The 26392-nt window shown below is 42.9% G+C and overlaps 1 protein-coding gene across 3 annotated transcripts in view; it reads left to right on the forward strand.

Moving 5' to 3' along the window:
- DENND2B (DENN domain containing 2B) overlaps window positions 1-26392 on the forward strand; it is a 144507-nt gene that overhangs the window by 88115 nt on the left and 30000 nt on the right. For all 3 annotated transcript variants that reach the window (XR_010743782.1, XM_066320781.1, XM_066320782.1), the window contains 8 exons: window positions 2235-2371; window positions 12625-12773; window positions 15414-15629; window positions 17176-17272; window positions 18221-18265; window positions 20448-20632; window positions 21236-21345; window positions 22885-22954. Coding sequence is in view for 2 of the 3 variants with exons in the window: in XM_066320781.1 (XP_066176878.1) it covers window positions 2235-2371; window positions 12625-12773; window positions 15414-15629; window positions 17176-17272; window positions 18221-18265; window positions 20448-20632; window positions 21236-21345; window positions 22885-22954 (1009 nt within the window). In the remaining variant the exon portion in view is untranslated. The remainder of the gene's footprint in view (window positions 1-2234; window positions 2372-12624; window positions 12774-15413; window positions 15630-17175; window positions 17273-18220; window positions 18266-20447; window positions 20633-21235; window positions 21346-22884; window positions 22955-26392) is intronic.

Below are 26392 nucleotides of genomic sequence, written 5' to 3' on the forward strand. Positions count from 1 at the left end.
GTTGTAGAATATAAATTGTAGGATTATTGGGGTTGTCATGCGGATCTGATGATTTTTGCAAATCAGTTTGACACTTTACTGGGTAGATATCTATTAATTTATAACTTTACCTACTGTAGTTTAATGATTTCTCTGAACAGACCTCTTGTTAATCATGATCTAAGTAAGTTCAAACCAACCCTCCAAAAAAGCTCAGGTTTGCTGACTGACTTCAATGCTGAGGGGAAATCCTTTACAAAAATCTTAATTTTATTGTCTTTGCTACTGTTTTCCTTCAGTTACACAAAGTAGAACCCCAAGATTTATAAAGCACTAAAGACCACAGAAGTCATCTAAGAATGACTGTATTTGGTTGATAGTAATTACTGAAATCTCAGTACCTAAGCTGTTCTTTTCTTGAGAACGGACATAACTTATTGTACCTGGACTGAACATACATGTGCTTTACACTCACTGCAATGTCATGAGAATGGACTGAGGGTATTTATTTTCCCAATACTTCAGTTGAAAGCACTGATTTTATTTTTGGTGGCTAATTCAACACTCTTGCAGTATGGAGGAGGTCTCTCATGTTTGCCTGCTAGCAAAAAGCCAGGCTGGATCTGGTTTAACATTTAAGCTCTAACATTTCACAGTGGTGTGAGCTGGGTGTTCCCCAGCAGTTGAAATCCTCTGGCACACACACAGTGCAGGAGAGGAGTGTCCCAGGATAGACTTGGGACACATGGACCACAGCTGAGTGTCAGTCCACAAAGCCATTTCTGTCATCCTATGCACTGTCACCACATCATAGCAGTGCCTTGAAATCTATAGGAGCCAGATATCTAACTACTTTAGAAAGTCTCATTTCATACACAACTATGCCTTCAGTGTGTCTGCATCCTTTGTAACTGTGAGGAGCTGTGGAGGAGCAGGTGTCTGGATCTGACAGGCACAGATTTTTTTCTGCCACAATCCTGATATGAATAACTTGTATCTGGATATTCTGAAGCTTAGGGAAAGGAGAGAGAGGAGGCTCTTCAGCCCAATCCCAGCCATAAGCCTGCTCTAGCAGACAAACAGGAAATACTCTTTCAAATGCAGTGTCCTGTGTGATGGTTACTGTGTTACCTGTAGGGATGCTTGAGCCTCTTATGAGACTCTGTCACTGCCACAGGGTATGCTGTAACATATGCTTCACTCCAGCTGGGAAGAAGAAGAACAAAGGGGGTTGATGGCAGGATGATTTATTATTAATCTAGGTTGGGGCTCAGTGAGTGGAGACTGGGCACCGGCAGAGCCCACGCAGCCTTGCAGCACCACGGGATTTACAATCTGACCTGAGCCCGTTTTTTTCACTGTTTCATCCTCAGCAGAAATTCAATCCAATGAATGCCAGCCCCTGTACCCCCTGTACTGCTGCCACTGCAAATCGTGGGCCTCCCGCCATGAGTGTAGATGTTCCCCCAGAGAGCAAGGGCTGGGTGAACTGGAGAGTGGGAAGATTTTGGGCTTTTCTAGCTCTAGAACTGCTCAGCAGCACTGGGGCAGGTGTGGGTGGGAGAAAAATTGTGTGGGTTCATCTGACCCAGCTGGTCCTCACCTTCCTGCCAGAAAGGCCAAACCTTCAGCCCCTGATCCACCACCCAAGCTGCTCATACACTTCAGAGAGCCCTAATTTCCTCAGGGCTTTCTTTCTTGCTGCCAGTGCTTGGCATGGGGTGTGCAAGGGTGACTGGCACATGAGTCTCCCTGTGGCATTCGTGCACTGAGCTCTGTGCAGGAACATATCCAAAGGCTGAAGACACGTGAATGGTGTCCAACTAAGGGCTACATCTCCCAGAGCAACCAGTGCAGAAATGCTTTTCAGCGACTGTGTCTTTCTTTGGGACAGAAGGCCACATGTTTCTGGGGCCTCTGGAAAGAGCAAAGTAATTTCTAATCTGAGAACTGTGCTACTAGCTTACTCTATAAATTTGGAAAAACAGAATGTATTTTCTTGGTATTTTCTTCCTGTCTGCATAATGGGAATAACAAGACTTCCAACTTCATAGAACTGTCATAGATGGCTCTACTACAGACTTCTGTGAGCACAGGACTTCGTTCTGCTAAAAGCTAGTCCTTAAAGCAGGCTGTGAGATTTAAAAAAAAAAAAAAAGGCTCATTTTATATATATGTTTTTATATATAAATGCTCATCTAATGTTTGAATAATTTTGCATTCTTGTTACTGATTATCCTTGTTTTAAACTTCAGAAAATCCTTTGAGTTTGAGGATGCCTCAAGCCTGCAATCCCTGTACCCTCCCTCCCCGACTGAAAATGGAACCGAGAGCCAGCACAAATTTGGATCCAAGAGCACTTTAGAAGAAAATGCCTATGAAGACATTGTAGGTAAGAAGCTGCTGCAGGACACGGGCTCACAGCAGGGTGTTGAGTGGCTGTGGGCAGGCCATGGTGCTGCTGAACACATGCCCTGTGCAGCAACATTCAGTGCTGTCAGTAAAGAGAGATTAAATGGAGGCTAAATGGGTTTGATCGTTCAGCGCAAATGTAGCTCTCAGGCTGCATGCAGGAAGTCTTGATTCTTTCAGACTTCACTGGGTAGTATTGGAAACAGACTCTTTGGTCAGCTTTTTGCCAATGCTTTTCAAGAACCAAATCGTTCTTTTTATCGAGGCCTTGGCTCGAAGCCTTGAGTGGTGTAAAAATGTTAAGAACAGGACCCGAGACAATGTTTACAGAACTATCCAATAGCAAGATTAACCTCAGAGGCCTTGTCTGATCAGCCTGTGCTTTTCAGGACCCCGGTGTGGACTGCCCCAAAGCAGCTGTTTGTAGCACTGTTCCTGGTCTCCTCCAAGTCCCAGTTCCTAGTTAAAGAGGAATTGATTTCCTTTAGCTATACGCCATCGGGAATGCACAACAAAAAACACTGCTTTCATTTAACTTCATAAGAAAAACATGTTTCTTTTGGTTTTAGAAGGAAATGTATGGCCTATGCATACATTCTTTTGACATCAAAAAAAGTTGTTATAATTACTGAAAATTGGGCAGCCCTTCAGAGCACAAATTTTTTTGCACAAGTGATGAATATCTGCATTGTTTTTAACTCTTTCAGTGTTATATTATTACAACACATACAAAAGGGGACTTCATTTTACTTCAGACAATGAATCTTTATATACTGAAAGCTGGAGGGCTACCAAGACAGTCTGGGACCCTAGAGTACACATCCTCTGAAGAGCCACTGACAAGCTGGGCCTGTTTAGTCTGGTAAAAAGGCACTTTAATAGTGCCTACAAATGTTTGAGAGGCAAACAAAGACAATAGAAGAAAATTATTCTTGGTCATATTAGTTGATATAGCAAAGAACAGTGGCCACAAATTGGAGCCTGGGGCTCTTTGTCAGACCCAAATTCTGTCTCTGGCTTGTCAGCCTCAGTGAAAACAGGAATTTACTCTTTCCAGTTACTTCCTCTATGTCATTTAAAAATGGCAAAGCTTTTAGCTCCTGCTCAGTGTCTGTTAGTTAAAATGAAAACTTTTGTAGATATTGAAAAGTCTTTCTATGTGGAGGATCCTTATACGATCATCAGCTCTTTCTCTGGCAGACCACCCTGCTATTCACACTTGAAAATGTATTACGTGTTAGTTACAGTTGTCTTATGTGTTACAGTGCTCATCTTTGCTCAGGACTTGTCAATGCGGCACCAGATTTTGGGTGGTAATAATTCTTTTCATTCTCTGGTTGTTAAATATCAAAATAAAATGTGCAGGACTGGTAGGAAGCTTCCTTCAAAGGAGAAGAAACCTTGGGTTCAGTAAAACAAAATCATAATGGGCTTTTCCAACTCTTGGGTACTATAAAGCAGCTCCTTCAAGACTATAATTTGGGCATTTTGGCAGGGCAGTGGGAAGAGAATGCAAAATTTCAGATCTGTGGACAAACACAGAACTTCATTGTTTTGTACTGCTTTTTAACAACCTCTTTCCAAACACTTCATTCAGTGCAGCAGTGCGGGGGAAATACCAAATCAGTATAATTCTTATAAACTGTCAGGCATGATTAAAGACAAGCCAAAGGGGTTTGATCTCCAGCTTTAAAGAAACTATCATAGTTTTGTGTATCACATCTGCATAATTTATACCAGTGGTGCTAGACCTCAGTCTCCAAGTAGCAGTTTTGTGCTCATGCAAACCAGGTGTCTGCAAGAGTGAGTTTATTTTATAGATCTGCATCTGCTTCAAAGCAATAGAGGGCTCTGTCACAGTGCTTTGGGTTTTCTTTGCAAACAGTTCCCCTAGAGGTGCTGGGGGGGGGGTGGTGTGTCTTTTCTCCTGTAACTTGTTGAATCTCCTTGCCTCCCTAAAACTTGTAGGCAGTTAAAACAGTGTTGCTGTAGTAATAAACTTAATTAAGTGTGTCATGTCCCCCCATCCCTTAGAATTAATATTTGTAATGCAAGGAAATGTTTAAATACTAGAAAAGAAAGGTGTGAATCTTGAGAAATGCTCTAAGCAGTCTAGTGTGAGACACAGAGAAAAAATTCAGGTTGGAAGGGACTGTGGAGTCAGCTGGTCCACCCTCTGCTCAAAGCAGGGCTAATTTCAACTTTAGATGAGGTTGCTTAGGGCTACATCTGGGCTAACTTTTCAAAATACCATGGGAGGATGGCTTCACTGCCTCCCTGTGCAGCCTTCTCCACTGCTTAGCCTCCCTTGGGAAAAATGTTTTCTTGATGTCACTGTGAATGAATTTTTCTTTCCATCCAGTCTGAATTCTCCTTGTTGCGCCTTGTGGCTATTGTCCTTCATCCTTTCACCTCCAGGAAGTGCCTGGTGCTGCCTTTTCCATTTGCCTTTCTGGGCAGTGGAAGGCAGCAGCTGGATTATCTCCCAGCCTTTCCCAGGTTAAGCAGCTCCTAAGCATGGAAGTGCTAGCCCTGGAGTCATTGGTATTTTGGTTACCACATGGCCTCTTCATGTGGGGCACACGCACACTAAAGCTTTGTCTTCATCTTGGTGCCCTTGCACTGCTTCTTCTTTAATGACCAGGACAGCAATGAACTGCTGTCTGTAGTTTGTCTTATTTTGAGAGCTGATTTTTTTTTTTTTAAATAGTGAGTTTTAAGGTATATTGAAATCAAAATGAATTGTGCTTTGAAATCCCATGACAGTTTGACCATGAACCAGAACCAGACACTTTGTTCAATTTTGTAATATTTCTGTAGACTTTAATAGATGAAATACCTGCATGGTAAGGGCAGGACAGGTATTGGATTGGAACATAATGATCCGTTCTGCATCCATCAAGCAGCCATTGTATAAAGGGGTCCACATTCCTAATATAAATCAGAGCTGTATTCTATGTGCAAGGAACCATGTGGACTTCATTCATCCTCTGTACTAGCACTCACAGAAATGTGGCACTCATAGTAAACTTAACATTGTTTTGCTTCTTGTGGTTTTGAATGAGCCTTTAATCAGACCAAAATTGATGTGGCTTTCTGAATCCGGTTGGGGAAACCACGCTTGGCTTTGTGTGAATTCAGGAAACTATCATAGTATTAAGAGATGGCTGAGATTGTTGCTTCTGCTGTGTTTGTGCACAACAGTATTTCCTGTCATATGGACCATACGGTTCCAGTTTTCCAGTCTGCTCCCCTAAGTACAGCTGAGATGTTGGAATATTGTTATTTAAGGTCTTGTGTCTCTGAAGCATTGTTGACCTGACACCTAGGACAAAGCACTTGTTATCATCACCAAAAAAAGTTGAATAAATATAGTAAAGTGAAGGTCAAGGGCATAGTATTAACTTTGAATTGAGAAAATTTTGTAAAACTAGGTGAAAGAAATAACACTGCATTTAGAAATTAAATGTAGTGGAGGAAACCTCTGACAAACAAGCCTTCTTACTCTGTAACTCTCCAGAGTGCTGTACACAGCAGAACAGGTGGAGATTTCCTCCCAGAGGACATGACAGATGTGCAGGGAAGTCATTGCTCAACTGGAATCCCAGCCTTGCCTCCTAGACTGAGAATGTTTAATTGAATGTTGCATGATTCCATGTCTGCTTTGGCAGTTGCAGCTGAAGTAGTCTAGACAGCAAGGCCTCAAAAACATTGCAGTGGAATCTCTAAAACCAGGATGAATTTCTAAACAGGAATTTGCTGGTAGGTTCCCATTGGGAGTGTCCTGCAATTCACTGTCCTATGGGCAGCTGGCCCTCTTGGGGAGGGGTTCTTATGCACCCTTCTGCTCTCTGGGCCTGTTCAGTGCCACGTTTAGAAGATTTTGAGCCCTTTCAGTAGCTGGACACTTCTATTGACAGATTTGTTTTGTACCTTATGAGGACAACTTAATCACGGCTTCCTGTTGGGGTATATGATATAACTGAATCTTGCTGACACCAAAGGTGACTGATAAGTGAAACAGTGGGGTCATACACAATCGCTCGGCTGTTTTCCTCTGTCACTTTGAGTATTGCTTCAGTTTGGGATAATCACCTTAACCTCTGCATTAAACAGGGCAAGTGACTCTTTAGCCCTGCTGGTAAGGCAACTCACCTCACCTAAACCAATTAGTTGGTTTGATTTCTTGTGTAAATTGGACACAGTGCACGTCACATAACAAAACAGGATCATTTAGCTGTTCTACTGAACCCTTCGTTGTGTGTGATCAGAGCTGCAGCAATGATGACTGAGGTCAAGATGGAAAATGTTCCAGCTTGACATTGCTTTCAAATTAGAACATCTGCAAAGTTCTTCCAGTAAATGTGGGAAAAGGTTAGAAAGAGAGCAAGCTGATCTTTCGAGTAAAATCCTCACACACCACGCCTGTCATGTTTTTATAGCACATTTTAGTCTGTCATATTATCATCCCGTGACAAATCAGAGAGAAAACTGGAATTACTGGGCTGCTGTGAAGCTGAAGCAAACTTGGAGAGATTGCAACTCTGCCAGCAGTGCTGTGCTAGCTGCTTCTCTGAAGACATTTTGGGTTTTCAGTTAGACACCAGCCAGTCTCTGGAGCTAGAATTGATGCAAAATGATGGTACAGGCAGTGATCACAGAGTAATATATTCCTGTCTTATTCTCTACCCACAGTCTGCCTGTGACAGCCTAAAAAGAATGCAAGATTTTGGAAAGTGTAATAGTGGTAAATTTAATAATAGACACTGTAGGGTAATGGCAGCCAGAGCACATTAAATCAAACAGCGTTCATACGGGCCTGTCAAAGACAGGCCAAATACTTCAGCTGATCCTGATGACAATCAGCCTGCTGCTTTCTTGGGACATTTGGATACATGGATTCCAGTTATTTTTAATAACTGGATTTTTAATAATCATCTCGTGCCTTATTTAGATCTCAGTTTTTCTCTGTGGAGTCTGTCTCACCACTGTACTGTCCACTGCATCTTCTCATGACAGTCTCTGTCAGCTTTGCTGCCTGGCTTTCTAGTCAATGCTGCATGTTAGTAAAACCTGCACATCCTCCCTTAAATTCAGAGGCTGTGTTGAAGTCAGCAGGGTGACACCCCTGAAGTGAAGGTAGTTTAGGCAAGCTACTGCTGTAATGTGCTAGCAGTTGCCCCTCAGACATTCTCATGCACATGATTTTAGCCTGAGCAGGAAACAGGTGACTTTTGGGGGTGAAATTTCTTGTTCATTTATCAACCATGCTAATTCTTTTTCCTTTATGCATATTATGATTGCACTCTCAGCAGTCCCCACAGAGAGAGCAGGGAGCTGAAAGTACCTGCAGTGTTTCTTCTGCTTATTGCAAGGGCTGGAGAAGTTCAGAAAGCATAGGTTGCTGCCTACAAACTCCATGGACCAGGGCCCAAAAGGCTGATTGCATTTTAGACTTGCCACTCCGCTTGTTGTAGATGCTCTACTGCTTTTCTGAGCTCATGGTACTGAGTGGATACATTGGGCGGCAGGACTATAGGCAAGTAACTAAGTCTGTAACTTAGTGCTATTCAGCAACAGCTTCTCAAAGCAGCTGTAAATGTGTGTTAGCTGTAATTTGAGATTGAAATAGTTCCTCTTTCTGCAGATTCCTGGGGTAAATTCCTCAGCTGAGATGCACAGTTGCAGCATCTCTGACATTGAAAAAGCTCATCTATGTACCAAAGGTCTAAGCTTGGATACTTTATGGGAGTGTGGAGATTTACTGGTTTCATCCATTTGATCTGAACGTGTTCATAAATATCCCAGTGGCCCAGTTTTCCTCCAGCACTGGTGGTGTGGATCTGTGTTGGTGGAACTTTATGATTGAAATGAATGAGCAGTACACGTGCACCTCATTTGTGAGGTGATGACTGCCCTGGCCATGCAACTCAGGCCCCTGCGGTGTCTGAGCATCCAGGAGGAAAGGCAGCAGGCTCTTAGCTTGGGCATCACCCTGTGGATTCAATATCCCCTCTGTGAGTGCTGGTTCCCAATTTAGGCATCCAACTTAACACAATTTTAGGAGCCCTTTTCCTTACACTAGACCTGCTGTTCCATTCTTCTCTCTTCCTGGCAGTGCAAAAGGCTGGAGTTATAATCAGCACCCTGTGAATCACTTAATTCCTCTGATAATTGCTTCTCCCATCTAGAAAGAAATGATGCATTTCCCCGCTTTCTGCCATTTATAGAGAAGCGTCTGCCTGCTTCATTTTTTTTCCTCTCAGCCTTACTTTTCACTCCTTTCTCAGCGTGAGACAGGCTTGCTGAGTCTGCCTCTGCTTCCCATTTGCCACGTGTGAGAGGCTGAGCAGAGGAACATTGTGTGCTGCCTCAGGGCTCAGTGGGGCTGACTCGCACTGCATCATGGAGTGAGGAACTGCAGCCCCTGGAGGAAACTCATCGGTGCTTAAGCTCAAGGCACTGCATTCCTCAGGACTTTTCTAAATATCCGTGGTTATTTTATCTTTTTTGTTGTTGTTGTTTTTCTTTTCTTTCCCTGACGGACCATTCATTAAGTTGTCTGTGAGATCTTCTGAAGATAAATGTCGTGTAGATAAATGCCCTGTGTTAACTCAGCACTTTGGTACGTAGAATTTGAGAAAATGGGAAACTTGGAAAAAACGCTTATAGAGGGAACTGGTCTGGGAGTAGGGATGGTGATTAGAGACAGTATTTGCCAAAGACTTACTGTTTGTGATCATATGCATTCTGGGGGTATGTTTCAGCTTCCTTTGAAGTCAGAGATAATCTGCTGTTGTCTTGTGTGGCTGTTGGATCAGCCTCATTAGAAAAGCCTGGCCTATATACTGCATAATGTTTCTCCTTTTGGCTTCCAATAGAGACATCCATATGGCAGGAACAAGGATGTTTCCTTGCTCTTTCATTGTAAATGTGTTATCCTTTTGCAGCAAATCCAAGCGCTGCAGCTTGCAAACATTCCTTGCCTGAGACTTGGGACAGGAGAAACACTGCTGAGGAGAAAGCTGTAAGCCGGCCAGTGATATGGAAACTTTTTTCTCCCTTTTGTGCTGCAGCACAGCAGTAGCATCCTCCACCACAGGTCTCCCCCAAGACCTCATTCCCATGTGGGATGTGCACCTGCTGGTGACCACTGCATCCCAGATGTTTCTCCCATGGAAAGGAGTCACTGTGCCCTTCAGATGCAGTTAAATGCTGCTTTAAGGCAGTTCAGGGTATTTTCAGCATTTTTAGGTTACTTGACACCTCTGATTCCTTGCCACTTGTACAGAAACCAATCTGGCCGGCTTGTTTTTGCATATCCGGTCTTTTGTGTGTCTATCAGGGACAGATACTAAGAAATGGTGGCTGAAAATTGCTGAGGAGATAGTTTGTCTATCTCTTCTAGTTCACAGCTTGAACCGAATACTTCATTCAAAACTCATGTCAGCAAAACCAGGTGGTTTCTTATGGATCAGACTATATGATTATCAGAGATTTGCTGTAGAAGGAGGTTCTAAAAAAAGAAAAAAAAGTGGTGAGGTGTATTTGATATCAAGGCATTTATTACAAAGTGAAAAAAAAAACAAAAACCAACCCTAAACTGCGAAATAATTTGGCTTTTAAGCAAATGAGACAAAGAACAGACACAAGAGTTCTTGAACAGCAAACCAGGCATCTGCAGAAGCTCTCACAGCTCTAGGGGAAAGGGTTAAAATCCCTGTGATGTCTCCTTTGACCTTCACATTACACTGAAGAGGAATTTGGCCCAAGCTCTCTTTTGGTAGAGACTCTGACTCAGAAAAACAGCCTCTGCTCATGGTTCCTTGCTCCTCCCACTTCTCTCATCCAAGACTTCTCTGGGCCTGTTTCTATACTTAATATGTCAGATCAACATTATTTATGTTGAGTTTAACTGGGTTCAAGAAATTCTGTTTTACATTGTATTTTGAAGAGAGAATCCCCCTAACATTTATAAATGCTTTACATTGTGAAAAGGGTTTTTTTTTTTTTTTTTTCACTGATGGGCTTGTTTCTTCTGGGGAATTTGGATACTCTGTAGATGAACGCAGTAACATTTGTTTTCACAAGGAAGCGCATGTTTGAGCCGTGCCTCATGTAGCTGGGTATTTTGAAATCTATTCATCCATTCCAAAATGCTTGCTTGACCTATACTTGACTTGGGCTTACAAAAAATTTTATTATGCTACTAGAGCCCAATCAGCTGCAAGTAACAGCATTTTGCAACATTTATTCTTTATCATAGCTGTGATTATCATTTACAGAGCTGCAGAGTCTACAAGAGACAGAATCAGGATCTGATATCTATTTTTTCTTCTCAAAGGAAGAATCAAACACTTCTGCAGTCATCCACAGCATTAAATTGATTTTAGGGATATATTTTGCTTAAGATTTATCCAGTTCATTGCATTAATCAAAAGGGTTTTTTTCATGTACCCCCCACACCTGAAGGTGTTCTTTCCATGTGGCATGAGCATTGGCCACAACGATATTGCAGCCTCTAGAATCAGATTCCCTCTGGATGAAATAATAAGCTATGACTGCCAAGTCAAACATTCTTCAAGAGCAGCAGTGATTCAGGCTTCTAATTAGAACAAAGCTAAAACATTCACTCTTGTGCTTGTGTTTGACTAGAAATCTTACTATGATGCACTACCGAAGCAAAACTGTATTTTTATTTGTATTGTGAATATGTGAACTTGCTCAGCAAAAGTTCTTGTGGCTGTAATTGATGAATCAAGCAGGCTCATGTTTCCACGCTCAACAATAAGTAGAAAGCACAAACTGCTTTTGTTTTCTTTTGTACAATAAGGAAATTTAGTAAGCTTAGAAGAATATAGCTGGTAGTCACACAGACTATGTTAACCCAGGCCTTGCTCTCACTAAAAACACCTATGCCCCAGCTGTCATCTCCTTAAACACTGTGGGTATTTTCTGTGACAGTGGCAATAATGAACCTTGCTACAGCTTTCTGTCCTTGGCTCTCAGTTGAATTTCTTATCGTAAATAGCTTGTATTGCAATATGTATGTTGTACTAAACCCATAGGCTTTATAGTCATCTTTAGGTATAAAACCAAAAGCAAGTTGGTTTAAAAGCTTTCAACTTCCTGCACGTTTCTGTAAATTCAAGTCTTGAATTTGAGTAGATCTCTTTTTTTTGGTAATAGCTTTCTGTTCACGATGGCTGGAAAACTGGAATAACTGTGTTTGAAAAACCTGAAGCTCTAAATCAGTTGCTGATTATCAACTGTCTGAAAAAATGCATACAAAATGTTAACATTATTGATGGCACTCATTCATCTTCATGCTATTTTGTTTAGTGAGAGCTCTGCTAAGTTCAGGAGTTTTGAGAAGATGGTGGGTATCGGATCTTGGTTAAGTATGGACTATAGATTTTGGTTCTGGTTTTCATATGGTAAAAATTCAAAGACTGGGGTCTGCTTTTTAGTGTATTTTTCATTAAGTAATATTTAGTGATTAATTGGTTAGGCCTCCTATATATTACTAGATGAGTTTGCTTCTGGGAGACAGGAATTTCACATAACTTGAAATGAACAGCTGCCTAATTTGAAGACAGGATATATTTTAAAGAACACTTTGAGGATGCAGTATGGTTTGAACAGAAATTCTTCTCCTTTTGCATTTTCAGTCTTGTCTCTTGGCACTGCTGAGCTGGAGTGTTTATTCTTTCTTTGCCATCTCTCAGGAAAAGAGAAAAAATGAAGGTTGCATCAAATAAGAGTTGTCTTATTGTGTGTTAGGGTGGCGTGTTGAGCACAGTTATTTACTGGTCTTCATTTCACCCCCTGAGCGGCTGTTACAGATTTATAAAATCTACCGATACACTTTCAAGAAGTTAAGTGCCTTAGCTTTTATATATCAATAAGTTTTCCACAGCTGCGGATGCTCAGAAGCACGTCTTGTGAAATCTTCTTATTAAAAAAAAAAAAAAAAAAAAAAAAAAAAAAAAGGGGGGGGGGGACAGTAAAAAAATCCAAAGAAACTTGTCGGCCTCGTAGCCAAGTTCTCCTCCAAATACTTCCAGCTGCAGCTAGAGGGATGAGTCATGCTGAAAGCTGAGGAGCTTTTCTAAAAGCCTTTCACTTGGTTCACATGATTTTTTTTTCTAATTTTACATTCCTGTCTGTTTTCCTTTCCTTAAAAAAAAAACCAAAACAACCCAACAACCCCCCCCAATCCCAACCGTGCAGGCGAGTCACCCAAGGAAAACCCGTACGAGGATGTGGAGCTGAAAGGCCGTCACGCGGGGCGAAAATCCCATCAGCTGTCGGAGAACTCCCTGGATTCCCTGCACAGGATGTGGACGCCGCAGAACAGGAAATACACAGCACCTCCGCAGGTAAAGGCAGCGGGCTGCCTGCGCTCGGAGCGTGTTTGGAGGCGCTGATGGGCCGGCAGGACGAGCGCGGTGCGGGAGGACGAGCCGAGCGCTCCCGGCGCCGGCGGAGCCCTCGGGCCGTGCTCCGGCAGCTGCGGCTCCGCCACCCTGAGCGCTGCCTGCAGCCCCCGGCATCACCCTGCCCAGCGCAGCCCTTCCCGCCTTGATTCTGAGGTGCGCCTGAATTAACTCTTGGTGTGGCTGCACCTCCTCGGGAATCGCCTGTGCTGCCGGGCAGGGACAGGAGGGCAGAGCTCAGCTGCTGCTTTTGTCCCTGTGCTGTTACACGAGGGCCTGGTGTGACTCTGCTCGTGGGAAGTTCATAGCGTGGCATGTTTATTGTAAAGCAGGGAATGCCAGGTAACAGCCCTGAATAAATACATCAATAATAAAAATAGTCAGAAAAACCTGAGCGTCTGCAGTTAACCAAGCTGTATAAATTGTGTTTATAGCATAAAAAGAAAGATGAGGAACTCTGCAGACTTTCCAATTTGTGGTGAATTTTCCAAAGCAAGCCTGTTTTTCATGAACACTATGAAATCTCAGGTTGCTTGTTGTTTATGGGATCACCATGTTCATAAGGAAAAATATAAATCTCATCACATACTTAATTTTGAGACTGAAAGCACCCTTTAAAGTAACTTCACTGTGCACTGAATTAACAGAAAATTTGAAGCTGAACAAAAAGTCACAACTATTTACATTTTTGTTTTGTAAAGAGACCTAGAAAGAAAACTGAATGCATTTTCTTTCACTTGCTTCTGTGCATACAAACATCACAGTCCAAGAGAAAAAATAAGCATCATCAGGATTCTTAGTGTGTTCCCAGCACATCCTTTGTAAAGCAGGAATGACTTCAGCAAAGCTGCTGGAAAAGGAACAAGTGGAAAGTAGTAATCAGGCAGAGTAAGGAGAAACAGGCACTGCAGTCATGAGGATAATAGTGGAATGTCCCTCATAGTGGGACTTGGTGCACAGCAACCTTTTCTGGCTGTGTGTGTGTTAACAGGAGCAGTGTAGCATCCAGAGGATCCCTGGGGGTGTGTCATGAGGCTGGGAACCATCCAGATCCATAGGAAGATACTGGCCAGTGTTCTCAGTTTGACAGAGGGTTACCAAAGAATTTATAGATGTAAGTGGCTTCTGTAAGGTTGTTCAGTAAACAAGAACTCTCTGATACCCTTTGCAACATGGTTGTTTTTATTCTGGTGGCTTCTTTTTGAAATGCTGGGAGTGCCCTGACAGGAGTCAGTCCTGCCATAATTGCACTGTCATTGTGCTGAAATTTAAAATGAAGAGACACTAAGAGCGGGTCAGCCTTGGGCCTCAGTGATTCTCCAATGACCAGAAATAGAAAAGTCTGAATTTCCTGAAGAATGGTAGCTTTGGCAGAGCTTTATCACCCAGATTTTCCATCATAGCAACGCAGCTGGGTTAGCAACATGACTTTTCAGTCATGGATGATGATAAACAAGATGGAAGAGATCAGAAGGTCAGCAAGCTTCCAACAATCATCTCCAAAAAGAATTCCTTTCAACAAAGTATAAGTTGCCACCAGTTTTCCTGGCATGTTAACCTGCGGTATGCTGAGACCTCAGAAACACTGGTGGTGTGGTCATTTTGAATCCCTGTGTCTTTTCTTTTCCCGTTGATTATTTTCAGTTTTTGAAGTCACCAGGTATGAAAGGAAAGTTTTATGATGACATTGTATTTGTGATGCAACCCCTCTCCAGAGAAACTCCTGTGCTTAATCCCAGGAAGGATGGCACTGCAATCAGTCAGCCAGTAAAATTTATTGCTGCAGGTTTATAGCTTGTAACAGGGCTGATAGAATATTAGTAAATGCCAAATGACAGATGCTTGACATACTAGTATTTCTCCTGGACCTGCTGGTGAAGCTTCCTTACACTGTTTGTGTTTGGGAGGAGAAGGAAGAGACTTGGAGCTGGGCAGAGCTGTTCCTGGGACTGCTCCAAAAGACCCCCAGTTTTTTAAAGACACATGTTACCTGGTGCCTAATCCTTCAGTGAGGTTTTCCCTTCACCCTGTAGCGATAACAGTTTTGTGTTTTGAAGGGAATTCTTTGGAAATGCAGGGAGAGTTGTAATTGCACCTCTCCTCATTGTCAGGTCTTAAAACTTCTTAACATCATGAAAATAGAACAAGCTTGATTTTTCCACTTTATTTTTTCTTGGATAAAATAGCATGAATTTGCTATTTTAGTTACTGGTTTTGCTCTGAATTAATATTACTGAATTGTGTAATTTCCACACAATTTATTAGTCTTCATTTTCACTCCTGCAAGCCAGGGGAATGGACCAGACCTGTTGGGGCAGCGCTCTGCTGTCAGCCAAGCCTTCAAGTTAGATTTTAGGGCTCACAGATGGGATGTGGGTGCATGGAAATGTAGCAGGTCAGAAACAGTGTTGTTTTCTTTGAGCTTTAAATCCTTCAATTTCAATGACCCTTGTCCCTTCACCATGGGACAGTGACACGCACCCTGTGGAGCAGTGGCTCACCTGCGTGGTGTCCCCGTGTCCACCACTGTGTCACAAGAGCTGCCTCTGAGGAGAAGAGCTCAAGGTGTCCTTGTCCCTGCAGCTGCCCTCGAAGGCCAGCAGCCACTCCCTGCGCGTGGGGAACTGGTCGGAGAGGAAGAGCCACCGCCTGCCGCGGCTGCCCAAGCGGCACAGCCACGATGACATGCTGCTGCTGGCTCAGCTGGGCATCCCCTCGTCCCCCTCCGGCCTCAGCGAGGACAGCCTGAGCACCGCCAGCGAGCTGCTGTCCACACGGCGCGCCAGGAGGATCCCAAAGGTACGGCCGAGTCCTCGGCCTTGTGCTGAGGAGGGCTCACCTGCCTTGTCAAATTCTTCAGCCAGCCTTTATCCGTCACTGAAAGCTCTTTTGGTACCCTAAAGGAACCTTTGGATCAAAATCCCCTCCCTAGAAGTGATAACATCCAAGTTCTCCAAGAGGAGCAAACATCTGATGGCCATCTTCACGCATAATTGATTTTAAGGCAGTTCTGTTTTCCACGCTCTTCTTTAAGCTTTGTGGACCAGAGCATTGCTCTATATATAACTTTAAGATTTCGAATGGGTGATGGCCAAGCAATTATTATTTATAACATGCAGCAACATCTGAAGTGGTTTGTTTCCCCATCATTTGTTTCCAGGAAAATAACTAATTGGCCTAATAGGTCTCTCTTCATTTACTCACAATCCTGATAACCATGCTGGCTTGATGGATTTGAAGTAAAACTTAATTTTTCATTTTTCAAGGACTTTTTCAATTCAAAGTGGAATGTGAAAAAAGCCCCAAGCCACAAGACAACAACCAAAAAACCAGCAATACAATAGCAAGAGTGGGGGAGAACTGCCAATATGCTTCATTTTGGCTTGTGAACAAAGCTGATTTTTACTGTGTATTCAACTCTTTCCTGTTCTTATTAGAGAGCATATTTTAATGTACATGGCTATAAATACTCTGAGTAGAGGGAGATTTTTATGTTTCTGTGAATTTGTTGGAAATTCTGTTTAAGGAGGAAATTAATCCTACATCCTTAATATTTACTGTATTTTTACTGTCTCAGAATATATTGTTATACTTCACAAATGAGCACACATCTTTGGAGGAAATCATAGGATTACTTACAGAGTAACTTGATACCTGATTCTGAGTAAAACTTGGAAAGTTTGGCTGTTAATTTTGTACCCAATTTTATTTTTAATTGAAGGGACAGATATTATCCTTATGTGAAATTATGATTTCAGCATATGAATGTTCACAATTTTATTGCAAATCTTGTGATAATTTTTTATTTTCTTGTTACTTTACCTTTCAGGATCACATATTCCTGGAGAATATATTTTTTTAAATTGAGATAGTGTTAGTTATTAGAGGAAAAACCTAAAAAGGTTTTGTTTCAGTCTGTGCTCTGTTACTGCCCTTCTGCTGTGTCTTTAGCAAATTGCATTCTTTCACTCAGTTTATTTCTCTCTGGGAGCTGAGGTGAAACAGCTTTTGCAAACTATTATAGTTCTATGAAGAAATCTGCTATGGAATGAAATATACTATTCCTGACTTGTAAAATATCATGAAGATTAATTGCTACATATTTGTGACTCTCCTGAAGTTATAATATTCTGTTTAATGTTGAATTCTTAGTAATCCCAGCCTCTTGCTGAAGACAATAAGCACAAGTCATCTCAGTTCCCATCATCTGAGATATTTTTGGAGCAGACAGTTATTATCTGCATTAGCTGGTCTATCATCCATGTTTTGTTTGAATACATTAAGTAAAAGTCTCCTGGCAGAAAAATGTTTAGTCTTAGTGATTCCACATTTTCTTATTTTGCAGCTTGTCCAAAGAATCAATTCCATCTACAGTGCAAAAAGAGGGAAAAAACGACTGAAGAAACTTTCTATGTCCAATATTGAGACAGCATCTCTACGAGGTGTGGTACAAGTGTCATGGTTCAGTGAATCCATTTGGCTGCTACAGGATTAATCAATTCCTCCATTTCTTGCCTCCTCATCTGCCCTTAGTTTAGAATTCTTTTCTGTGAACAATGATAATTTTCTCTCTGCAAGAGGAGAAAATGGGAATGAGTTAAAAAAATTAGATTCTCAGTGCTGTGTATCCTGTTAATCCCATGGTCAGCTAGACTTACCTGGACTTTTTCTTTAGTCCACATTTACTGTAAGTTTTGTCCAAAATTCACAGTTGTGACCCTGGAGTCCTTGCATGCATTTTCCTGGCACTCTAAATGTGTAACTCACCCTGTGCTTCAGACTGCTTCTGGAAAAACAGGGGCCAAAAAGGAAATTCAGGCCCTGTTTTGTAGTAAGAGTACAACAGGGCTTTAATACAAGAACTCCTCAGTAAAACATCTTGTCATAAGGTTACTTTTGCCGGTTAACTCTAACTCAGTTTGGTGAGTTCTGGTGATTGGGAATGTTGCCCAGACAGACAAAGATCATAAGGCTTACTTTGACTTCTCAAGTGCTGCATAACATTAAAAAAAAAAAAAAAAAAAAAAATTGAAAAATTAAAACCTGAAAACAAGAAGTGAAAGGGTTAAGACCCATTTTCCAAATAACACTGTTACAGCTCAGCATAGATGGGGATTCAGTGCAAACAGTTGCTGTAATGGAGAATGAATTTTGCCTTTTCATCAAAATGAAGTTCTTACTCTCAAGCAATATTGAAACTGAATCCAAGGAAAACACAATCTAAGGAGTCATTCAAACTGTTTATTTCAAGATATTTTAAGATTGAGGAGAAGTGCGTGTGTGTATCACAAGGCTCAGAGATGTGAGACAGGATTTTTCCCAGTTGCAGCACAGTGAACTGAGTTTGTTTGCTCTGGTTTTGCGTTAACTGATGCCTCTGTCCTCTGCAGATGAGAACAGCGAGAGTGAGAGTGACTCAGACGACAGGTTTAAAGGTAAGGGGTCAGCCTTCAGTGACTTCTAGTTAGACCTGTCACAGTCCTTATCAATGTATGTTCTCCTGCTACTGCACGTTGTTCCTGTCCATGGCCTACATTCTCTAGAGTTTCCTAACTCCATCACTGCAGAGCTCTCAAAGTTCCAACACAGGAGCCTGAACATGGAAAGCAAGGACAAAATAAGCTGTGAAGATCTAACAAGGATTTGCAACTGTGTCATTTAACGAAGAACAGGACCTTTAATAGAGGGTCTTGACAGGCTTTGTCAGCCACTTCAGAGATGCTGACCTATTCCAGACTGACTACTGGGTGCAGGTTTAGAGGGATGAGATTTCATAAAGATATTCTTGTCTTATTCATATGCTGCTTTCAGTGTTTACTGCTCGCTGCTGTTGGAGGCAAGGATCTGGGTCTGATCCAGCATTGTGGTTCTTAGACTCTTTTATAAGTCTGCAGTCTCCAAATTGTAGAAATTCCTTTATCAGCACCTGCACAAACTCTGCCTGAGCCAGGCCAGTAAATTAGTCTCTCCTTTTCCTAAGTCCTGTTACAAAAAGAGGCCTATAAAAAAGTTGAAGACAGCAGCAAGAGATTTCATTACTAAAAACCCATCATACTGTTAGTACATGAAGGGTAAAATAGACAGGAGTGCGGAGCTGTTATGGGGTAACCTTCCATGTCTTTCTACTGCAGATGGCACCTGCTTACTGTACATGCAGCAAAACCTTCTGGAAAACATTGTCTTAGGGAAGCAGATTATTGCCAGATAGGTGGTGGTAAGGCCACTCAAAACAGGCTCAACATTGTATGCAACATTGTACAGTGATGTGTGGAAAATGACTCCTTGCTCCTTTGTCTACCTGTACTGACCCAAAAGCACTTGCAGTTCTGTCTCTTTTTGTGTCAGAAAATAGAGGGATTGCTTGTTCTCGTAGGCCATGAAGGAAGATAGACAGGATAACAAGATATCCTCCCCTCTTTTGTTACTGGGAGGATGTTCTGATCTCACTGGAAACTGGGAGGCTTTTCCCCCACTGCTGTGGAACAGAGGATCTTCATTCTGATGTCTCTCTAAACAACTGCTCCTGAGAGACTTTGTGTTACAATGATGCTCTCAGGGCATCCTGAGCTAAAGACTAAAGACCCCCTTGTCCTGTGTAGGGGCAGGACGCACTGGGTGCCCATCTGGTGGGATGGCCTCTTTGGTTTCACCTCTAGCAAACATGAGAAGCAGTGGCCTGCAGCGTGGGGCTGCCTCCAGGCAGGAGCAGGCAGGCTGTGTCTGCAGATTTAGCTTCCTTAGTTGTGCAGTCACGTTGAGACCCAAGTGCTTTATCAAAATAATTTTTAATTTTTCTGTTGAACCAGGTATATTTCTTTATTCCCTGTCATAAGGGCCAGTCAGCCTTTGGAAGCTGTGGGCAGTGAGTAGAGCCTGAAGGGTTTGAGGTGTGCTGCTAACACTTCCTTTGCCATTGCCCAGAGATCCTTGTGTGAAGAGCTGGGGAAGAGTATGCAGAGAGCTGCTTTTACTAGGCTGGTTGTGGGTTTTTTTGGTGTGCCAGCACTGGTAGTGATGTTAATGGCCTATGCTCCATGGTATCAAGCAACAAGTCACTGGATCAAGGCACTTATTTGCCTTCAAGGTCATCCCCAGTTGAATTAGCTCTAACAAAGCAGGAGGCAATTGGCACATCTTTCCTTTCCTCCCCTTCCCTGGAGGTTATTCCATGGCTTGCCATATGTGGTTTGTAGCAAGAAGCTGTGCTGTGTAGGGGCAGGGCACAGAACTGTCTTACACCAGGGTAAGCCAGGCCTTAGATGTGCCATCCTGGAGGCCCCAGTGCATTTGCACAACCACACAAGCTTATAACTCAGTCTTATGTGTGAAGAAAAGCCAGACCTTTGGCAAGGCGGCAGGTATGAACTGCAAATTATTTCAGTGACTGAGTGTTGCATAACTTCAGTACTTGGTTTTGATTTATGGGTGCAATTAGGGAGGGAGACTACAGAAGGTTCACTAACTAGAAGGTTTGCTTTTGAAAGGAGAGCATGCTTGGAATAATGCTCTGGCAAATTTAAAGTCCTTTGTGAATGGCTGTGGCTTACACAAACACATTACAGTCTCAGGTATAATCTGTCTCTTTTTTTTTTATTCCTTTTTCTTTTTAAATGCCAGCTCACACCCAGCGCCTTGTGCACATCCAGTCAATGCTGAAGAGGGCTCCAAGTTATCGAACCCTGGAACTGGAGCTGATTGAGTGGCAGGAGCGGGAGTTATTTGAATATTTTGTGGTAGTGTCTCTGAAAAAGAAGCCCTCTAAAAACACCTATCTCCCAGAAGTGACATACCAGTTTCCCAAGGTAAAAGAAAAATTCCTATGTACAGCTCATTCTAAGATCAGTAAGGTGAATAAATAGAAAAATGAATAGAAATCCAGTTCTTAAACGGAGCTTTCAGAATTTTTCCAGTGTAATCTGTTACAAAGCAACGACCATAGAGAAGGTAATGAAAGCTTTCCCTCTTTTCAAATTTATCCTCTCCAGAGCTGGAGAATTTGGCCTAATGCTTTAAAGACTGTTTAATTCAGTTTCTAAATATTTCACTTTTAACTCATTTTGGCTATCTTAGGATTTGTTCCAAAACTTGCTGAAGTCAATGGAAAGACTTTTGCTGATCTCTGGCATTTCTCTCGTGCTCTTGCAGCAGGAAGGTATTTGAGTTAGGGCTGTGTTTTTTGTGGCCATCGTACAAGAAGGGAGTTTTAGACAATTCAAAAAATGTAAAACCCCAGCAGTGATTATTTCTTTTGTACATGTCCTGGAGTCATGCCTCACTCTGCCAAGCACAAATACAGGACAATCTGATGGGCCCTGGCTCCCAGAGCTGCCCAGTGACCCTGCCCCTGAGCAGAGCTGGGAAGGGACACTCCAGGGGCTGACTGCACCTCGCTTTTCTCCCGGCAGCTGGAGAGACCAACCAAGCAGATGCGGGAAGCGGAGGAGCGCCTCAAGGCCATCCCACAGTTCTGCTTCCCTGATGCCAAGGACTGGCTCCCTGTCTCTGAGTACAACAGGTGAGTGCTCCAGAGCTCCTCTGCACGATGGGGGGATGCTGGAATGATGCTGGAGTGCACTGGAACAGCCTCAGCCTCGTCGATGCCCAATTAAGGAAGCAGCAGTTTGAGTCTTGGCCACTTTGTGATCAAGCAGCTGTATTTAATTTTTCTTTCTTTTGAAGTTGTGTTCTTTTCTTCCCTATTCTGCCTGCCTCACAGGCCTGTGTGGCTGAGGGGAAGAGGCTTGAAGGTTCCTCTGAGTGCTAAACTCAAAAGAATCAATGGAAGCATTTAAAATAAATCTTTAAAAAGATGGGGCCCTGCCCACCCCCTGCCCTAGTCATTCACCTCAGAGTGCTTGTCTAACATTGCAGGTTTCCCCTTCATTTGGCTCAAAATGTTACTATATGAGAACTTTCTTAGAGCTGTGCTCTGTCTCAGGAGAGGAGCCCTTTCTTCCTTCCTTTGGAGATGAATGACTGCAGGAAAAGGAGAGCCAGGCTTGCATTTTCTCCAAAGTGACCTCAAACGTATAATTTTTTTCCCCCTGCATTGATATGTGAGAAGTGGTCGATCCAAAGGTGCAGAATATCAGGACAGGCAGAAGGGATGGAATCATGGAATGATTGAGTTGGAAGGGACCTTTAAAGGTCATCTAGTCCAACCTTTCCGCCATGAGCAGGGAGACCTCCAACTCAATGAGGTTGATCAGAGCCCTGTCCAGCTTGACCTTGAATGCTTCCAGGGACAGGGCATTCACCACCTCTCTGGACAACCTGTCTCAGTGTTTTACAACCCTCATTGTAAAGCATTTCTTCTTTTTAGCTAGTCTGAATCTACCCAGTTTTAGTTTAAAACCATTATCCCTTGTCCTATTGCTACAGACCCTATTAAAAAGTCCATTCCTATCTTTCTTAGAAGCCCCTTTAATGTATTGAAAGGCCACCATAAAGCCTCCCCAGAGACATCTGTAATTATACAAACCCTGGCATTTCAGCACAAGGAAATGTTTTATATAAAGCCATTTAAAACTTGCAACGCAGTCACGAATGTTTCACAGCCCGGGCTCAAATTCACAGACCCATCCCTTTACCTGTGCTGTAATTACAGCCTTAAACTGTTATTTTACTTCTCTGTCACAAATGATATTTATCCTAGACAGAGACATAAAATGAGTTGGATTTTGGAAACCTGTGTTGTTTCTGGATTAGAAAATTATTTTTCTAGTCTCAGAGAATATCTAAGGTTCTCCCTTTAGGAGCAAAGCTCAGTCCAAAACCAGGAACTAAAGGTAAAGGAGCATTGGAATACTGCCCTCAAAATCTGATTCTCATGGTTCTTCTGCAGTCACTGACTCTCACACCCACCTCTCCTGATAAGACAGCTGGCTTGTCCTTAACCATACTGCTGACAGAATTTTTCCATAGAATATGTCCTAATGAAGAAGACCTTCCTGTGGGCAGCATCTCTCCCCTGATGAGTGTCCCTCCCTAAGTGATCTCCTTGTAGCCATGCTGTGGTTCTGCTCTAAGCTCTGGACAATTCACTTTCTCCTAGTGAGACCTTCTCTTTCATGCTGACTGGGGAGGATGGGAGCCGGCGGTTCGGGTACTGCAGGAGGCTCTTGGTAAGTACATCACCCTCACTTCAAAGGGCAGAACTCTCTTAAAAACGATCTCAAAACTACAGTCTGTACTGAGGATGCCTCTCATGGTTTTTAAAGGAGGCAGGGCTTTCTCACTCTGAAATTTGGAAATGTAAGGAGATCAAGTTAAAATACGAATTAGTAACGGCCATTTCAGATAGATCTCAAGGTTTGTAGCGAATTTCTGAGAATGTGGAGTTTCTTGTGTGAGCACTTACTTCATAAATTCTTTATGTTACACACTTCCAAGCACAATCAGAAATTCTACAACACTGGAAAAAAAGGCAAAGCTGGTATTTCTAAACATTTGTGAGTAGTATTTATCTCTTGGGCAGCTGCTTACGTCTCAAAGGACTCTGCCAGCACTGTGTCATCAGTCTGCAGCTCAGAGCCATGCAACAGGCTGGTGCCAGCAGTGGGAAGTCTGATTTCTCAGACAATTTTCAATCCTCATGACCAGGGCTGGTCAACAGGCGAGGTGAGCAGCCTACAAACTGTTGTCTCATCACCTGGGAAGTCTCTGGACAATTGATATACTGAGGGCACAGCAGTGTGTCTGTTTCATGGGGAAGACTCTGCACAGAGGCTTGCAGAGTGTGTTAAGGGAGGTGGAGCACAACGGAAACAGGGATTCTGGTGTCCATCCTGCACACCAGATGGGATGGCAGCAAAACAGAAAGGAGCTGATTGTCCCTGCACTGACCTTGCATCTCTTAGAAAGGTTTGGAGCTGTTTGTGAGTGGCTGAGTGGGGAGCCACAGCTCCTGTCATGTTCTCATGACTGTTGCCCACACTGGGTTGGGGAGTTTACATGAATATTGGATGCTTCAGGGGTCTTTGGCTGACTCTATGTGCCATGTCAATGTCTGCAGGAGTTTGTAAATAGGCTCCCCGCCCCCTTTAAGAGAAAGGCACACTGGCACTTTCCCCTCCCTTCCCTTTCTGGCATGACTTCCCACCTTTTCAGGCAGGGAACACCTGCATTCAGTAGCTTCCAGCAGAGCAACTCCCTGTCACTGGCACAGCACCCTCTGTCCTGTGCTGTGCTTGTGCCTGACCCTGTCCTTCCCCTGCTGTCTGTCCATGGCAGAGCCCTGGGAGTCTGAGAGGTGTTGCTGTGTGTGCTTCCCTATCTGTGGGAAGTTTCATTAAGCTAACATAACAGAAACCTTGTTTACCAGTTCTGAGGGTGGTGTTTGCCATTGGTAGCATCACAGGGACTCCCTCTGTATAAAGCAGTGTGTCACAGTGGGCCACAAGGAGGGTGATGTGTGGGCAGGAAATGTCACTGAAGGCTTGTGCTGCAGTAGACCTAAGGATGGCCAGGGGGTAACTCAGGGGTGAACAAGGAAGGCACCTAGAATTCACCCTTGCTGGTGTAAATAAGCATGACAAGATGTAGGGCAGCACTACAATTCAATTTGTTTTTAATTAGTTGTCGTGTAAAAGGATAATAAGGTCTATCTGGGAGAAAAATAGCAAAACCTCAGAAAATGTTGGTTAGAATTAAATTATGGAATATTTTCACTCAACCTGAGTGAAATATTCTGAGACTGAAATAACCATAAAAGAGATTTATGCATAGGAATGTTGAATCAGTTTTTCAATGAAACATTAACAGGCTTTTTAAACTCATTTAAAGCTCAGTGCAATTTACCCTACATTAAGGACAACATAAAAATAGAACATTAACTTTCATCTGGTGCAAAAGATGACCGAGTATATTAGGAAATACCAGGAACAGAATTAAATCAATAGTGTTTTGAGACAGCATTGGAGATTTTTATCCTCCACTGAATAAGACAAAAATCAATCAAACACCAAAAAGAAAAAGGGGAAAATAAATAGCGCTTTGCTGAATCTGTCTAATAATTATATAGCCAGTTATAAAGCAGATCTGCTGCTGCCACCTTGGGTGATCACTTCATTCAGGTTCTTAAACTGGATTCCAAATGCTGGCACAGAGAAGCTGACATATCTCATCCCACTGGTACAGCCTACTCAGCCAAGGAAAAGAAAGAGAGATGCAAGTGCACTGAACCAGCTTTGCCCTTTGTGGGGCAAATCCAGCCATGCCCTTCTGGGAGCAAAACTGGGGCTTAGAAAGAGAGGGAATTTTGGAAGCTGCAGAGAAACATCTCAGCGTTTCCTCTACCTGTGGAAAAGGCAAAAGTAGCAGAGATCTTCTTTTATTTGAGTGCTGCAACCTCCTTTACTGCTGGGAGAAATGTGGAACCTGGGTGGTTACCTGAAGTGCCTTTTCCACAGGATTTGGCTGTGCTCATGAAGTGTAACGATTTCATGTCCCCTGCAAAGGTCGGTGCATGGTGGGACAGCCTCGCTGGTGTGTGCCTCAGTGTGATTTATCTCTTTACAGAAAATACAGATTTTGTACAGGCAGCAAGGAACAGGTAAATCCTGCAGGCATTCTTTATATACCAGTGCCAGATTTTTGTGTTTGCAGGTCCAATTTCCTGAGCAGGTTTTGGAAATTTATGCCAGGATGGCTCTGATGTCCAGGAGGGCACAGCATCTCCTTCAGTTAGTCCCATTCTCGACCTGCAAATTCTGTGAAATGCAATAATCATAACTTGGGAACTACATGCAGTTTTTACAGATATTATGTAAGAGGAAGGCGAGGCCACACTATAACAGAGAACCATGAACCCCCCCCTAAAATTCTTATAAACTGCTCCACTTTAAGCCAAGCCAACTGCTGTGAGGCTAATTCCTTAGAAAATGTTCCCCAGCTGTCCTGGTGAGGGATGCTCTTGTAATACCCAGCAAGAGGTGTCTCACACCTTCTGGTTTGTTTGGCAGCCTTGTTGGCAAAAGCTCCGTGGCTGGCTGGGCCAGGCAGCCTGATCCTGTGAGGATGGCTGGCTGCTCTTCTGCAGGGTCTGGTGTGCAGATTCCTGCATTTAGGAAACAATTGTGTTTTGTCAGCCTTGCTCTCCTTTGGCGTGTTGTGATATGAACAAACTGTTCCACTTTTTTTTCCTTTCAGATCTCAGAATCTTCCAGACCTTTTTTGGGGTCTGTGTGCCAAAACTACCTCAAGGGATACAGTGACAATTACGTTTTGTTTGTTCTACAAATCCTGTACAGTATCCCCTTTAAATGTATTTATATTGTTTTGTTTCATTTTGGAACAGGATTAGAATGGAATGTAACCTATTGTCCCACAGCAGACAATCTGCATTTCCATAGATAGCATGAAATTTTCCAGTTACATCTTGATACCTCCAAGGCAATCCTGCAACAGCTTTTCTAGTGAGTGTACACGTCAGCAGCAGAGATGATTTGGGCACCCTTGCAGGGGCTGTTTCATCCTACACCTCTCTTCCCTCTCACATAAAATTTGATCCTCCAACACTTTTCTAGGCTCAGACAAGTCAGCCCCACGAGTCCATGGAGGAG

This window comes from Sylvia atricapilla, chromosome 6 (genome assembly GCF_009819655.1).
Source record: "Sylvia atricapilla isolate bSylAtr1 chromosome 6, bSylAtr1.pri, whole genome shotgun sequence".
NCBI classification, from domain to species: domain Eukaryota; kingdom Metazoa; phylum Chordata; class Aves; order Passeriformes; family Sylviidae; genus Sylvia; species Sylvia atricapilla.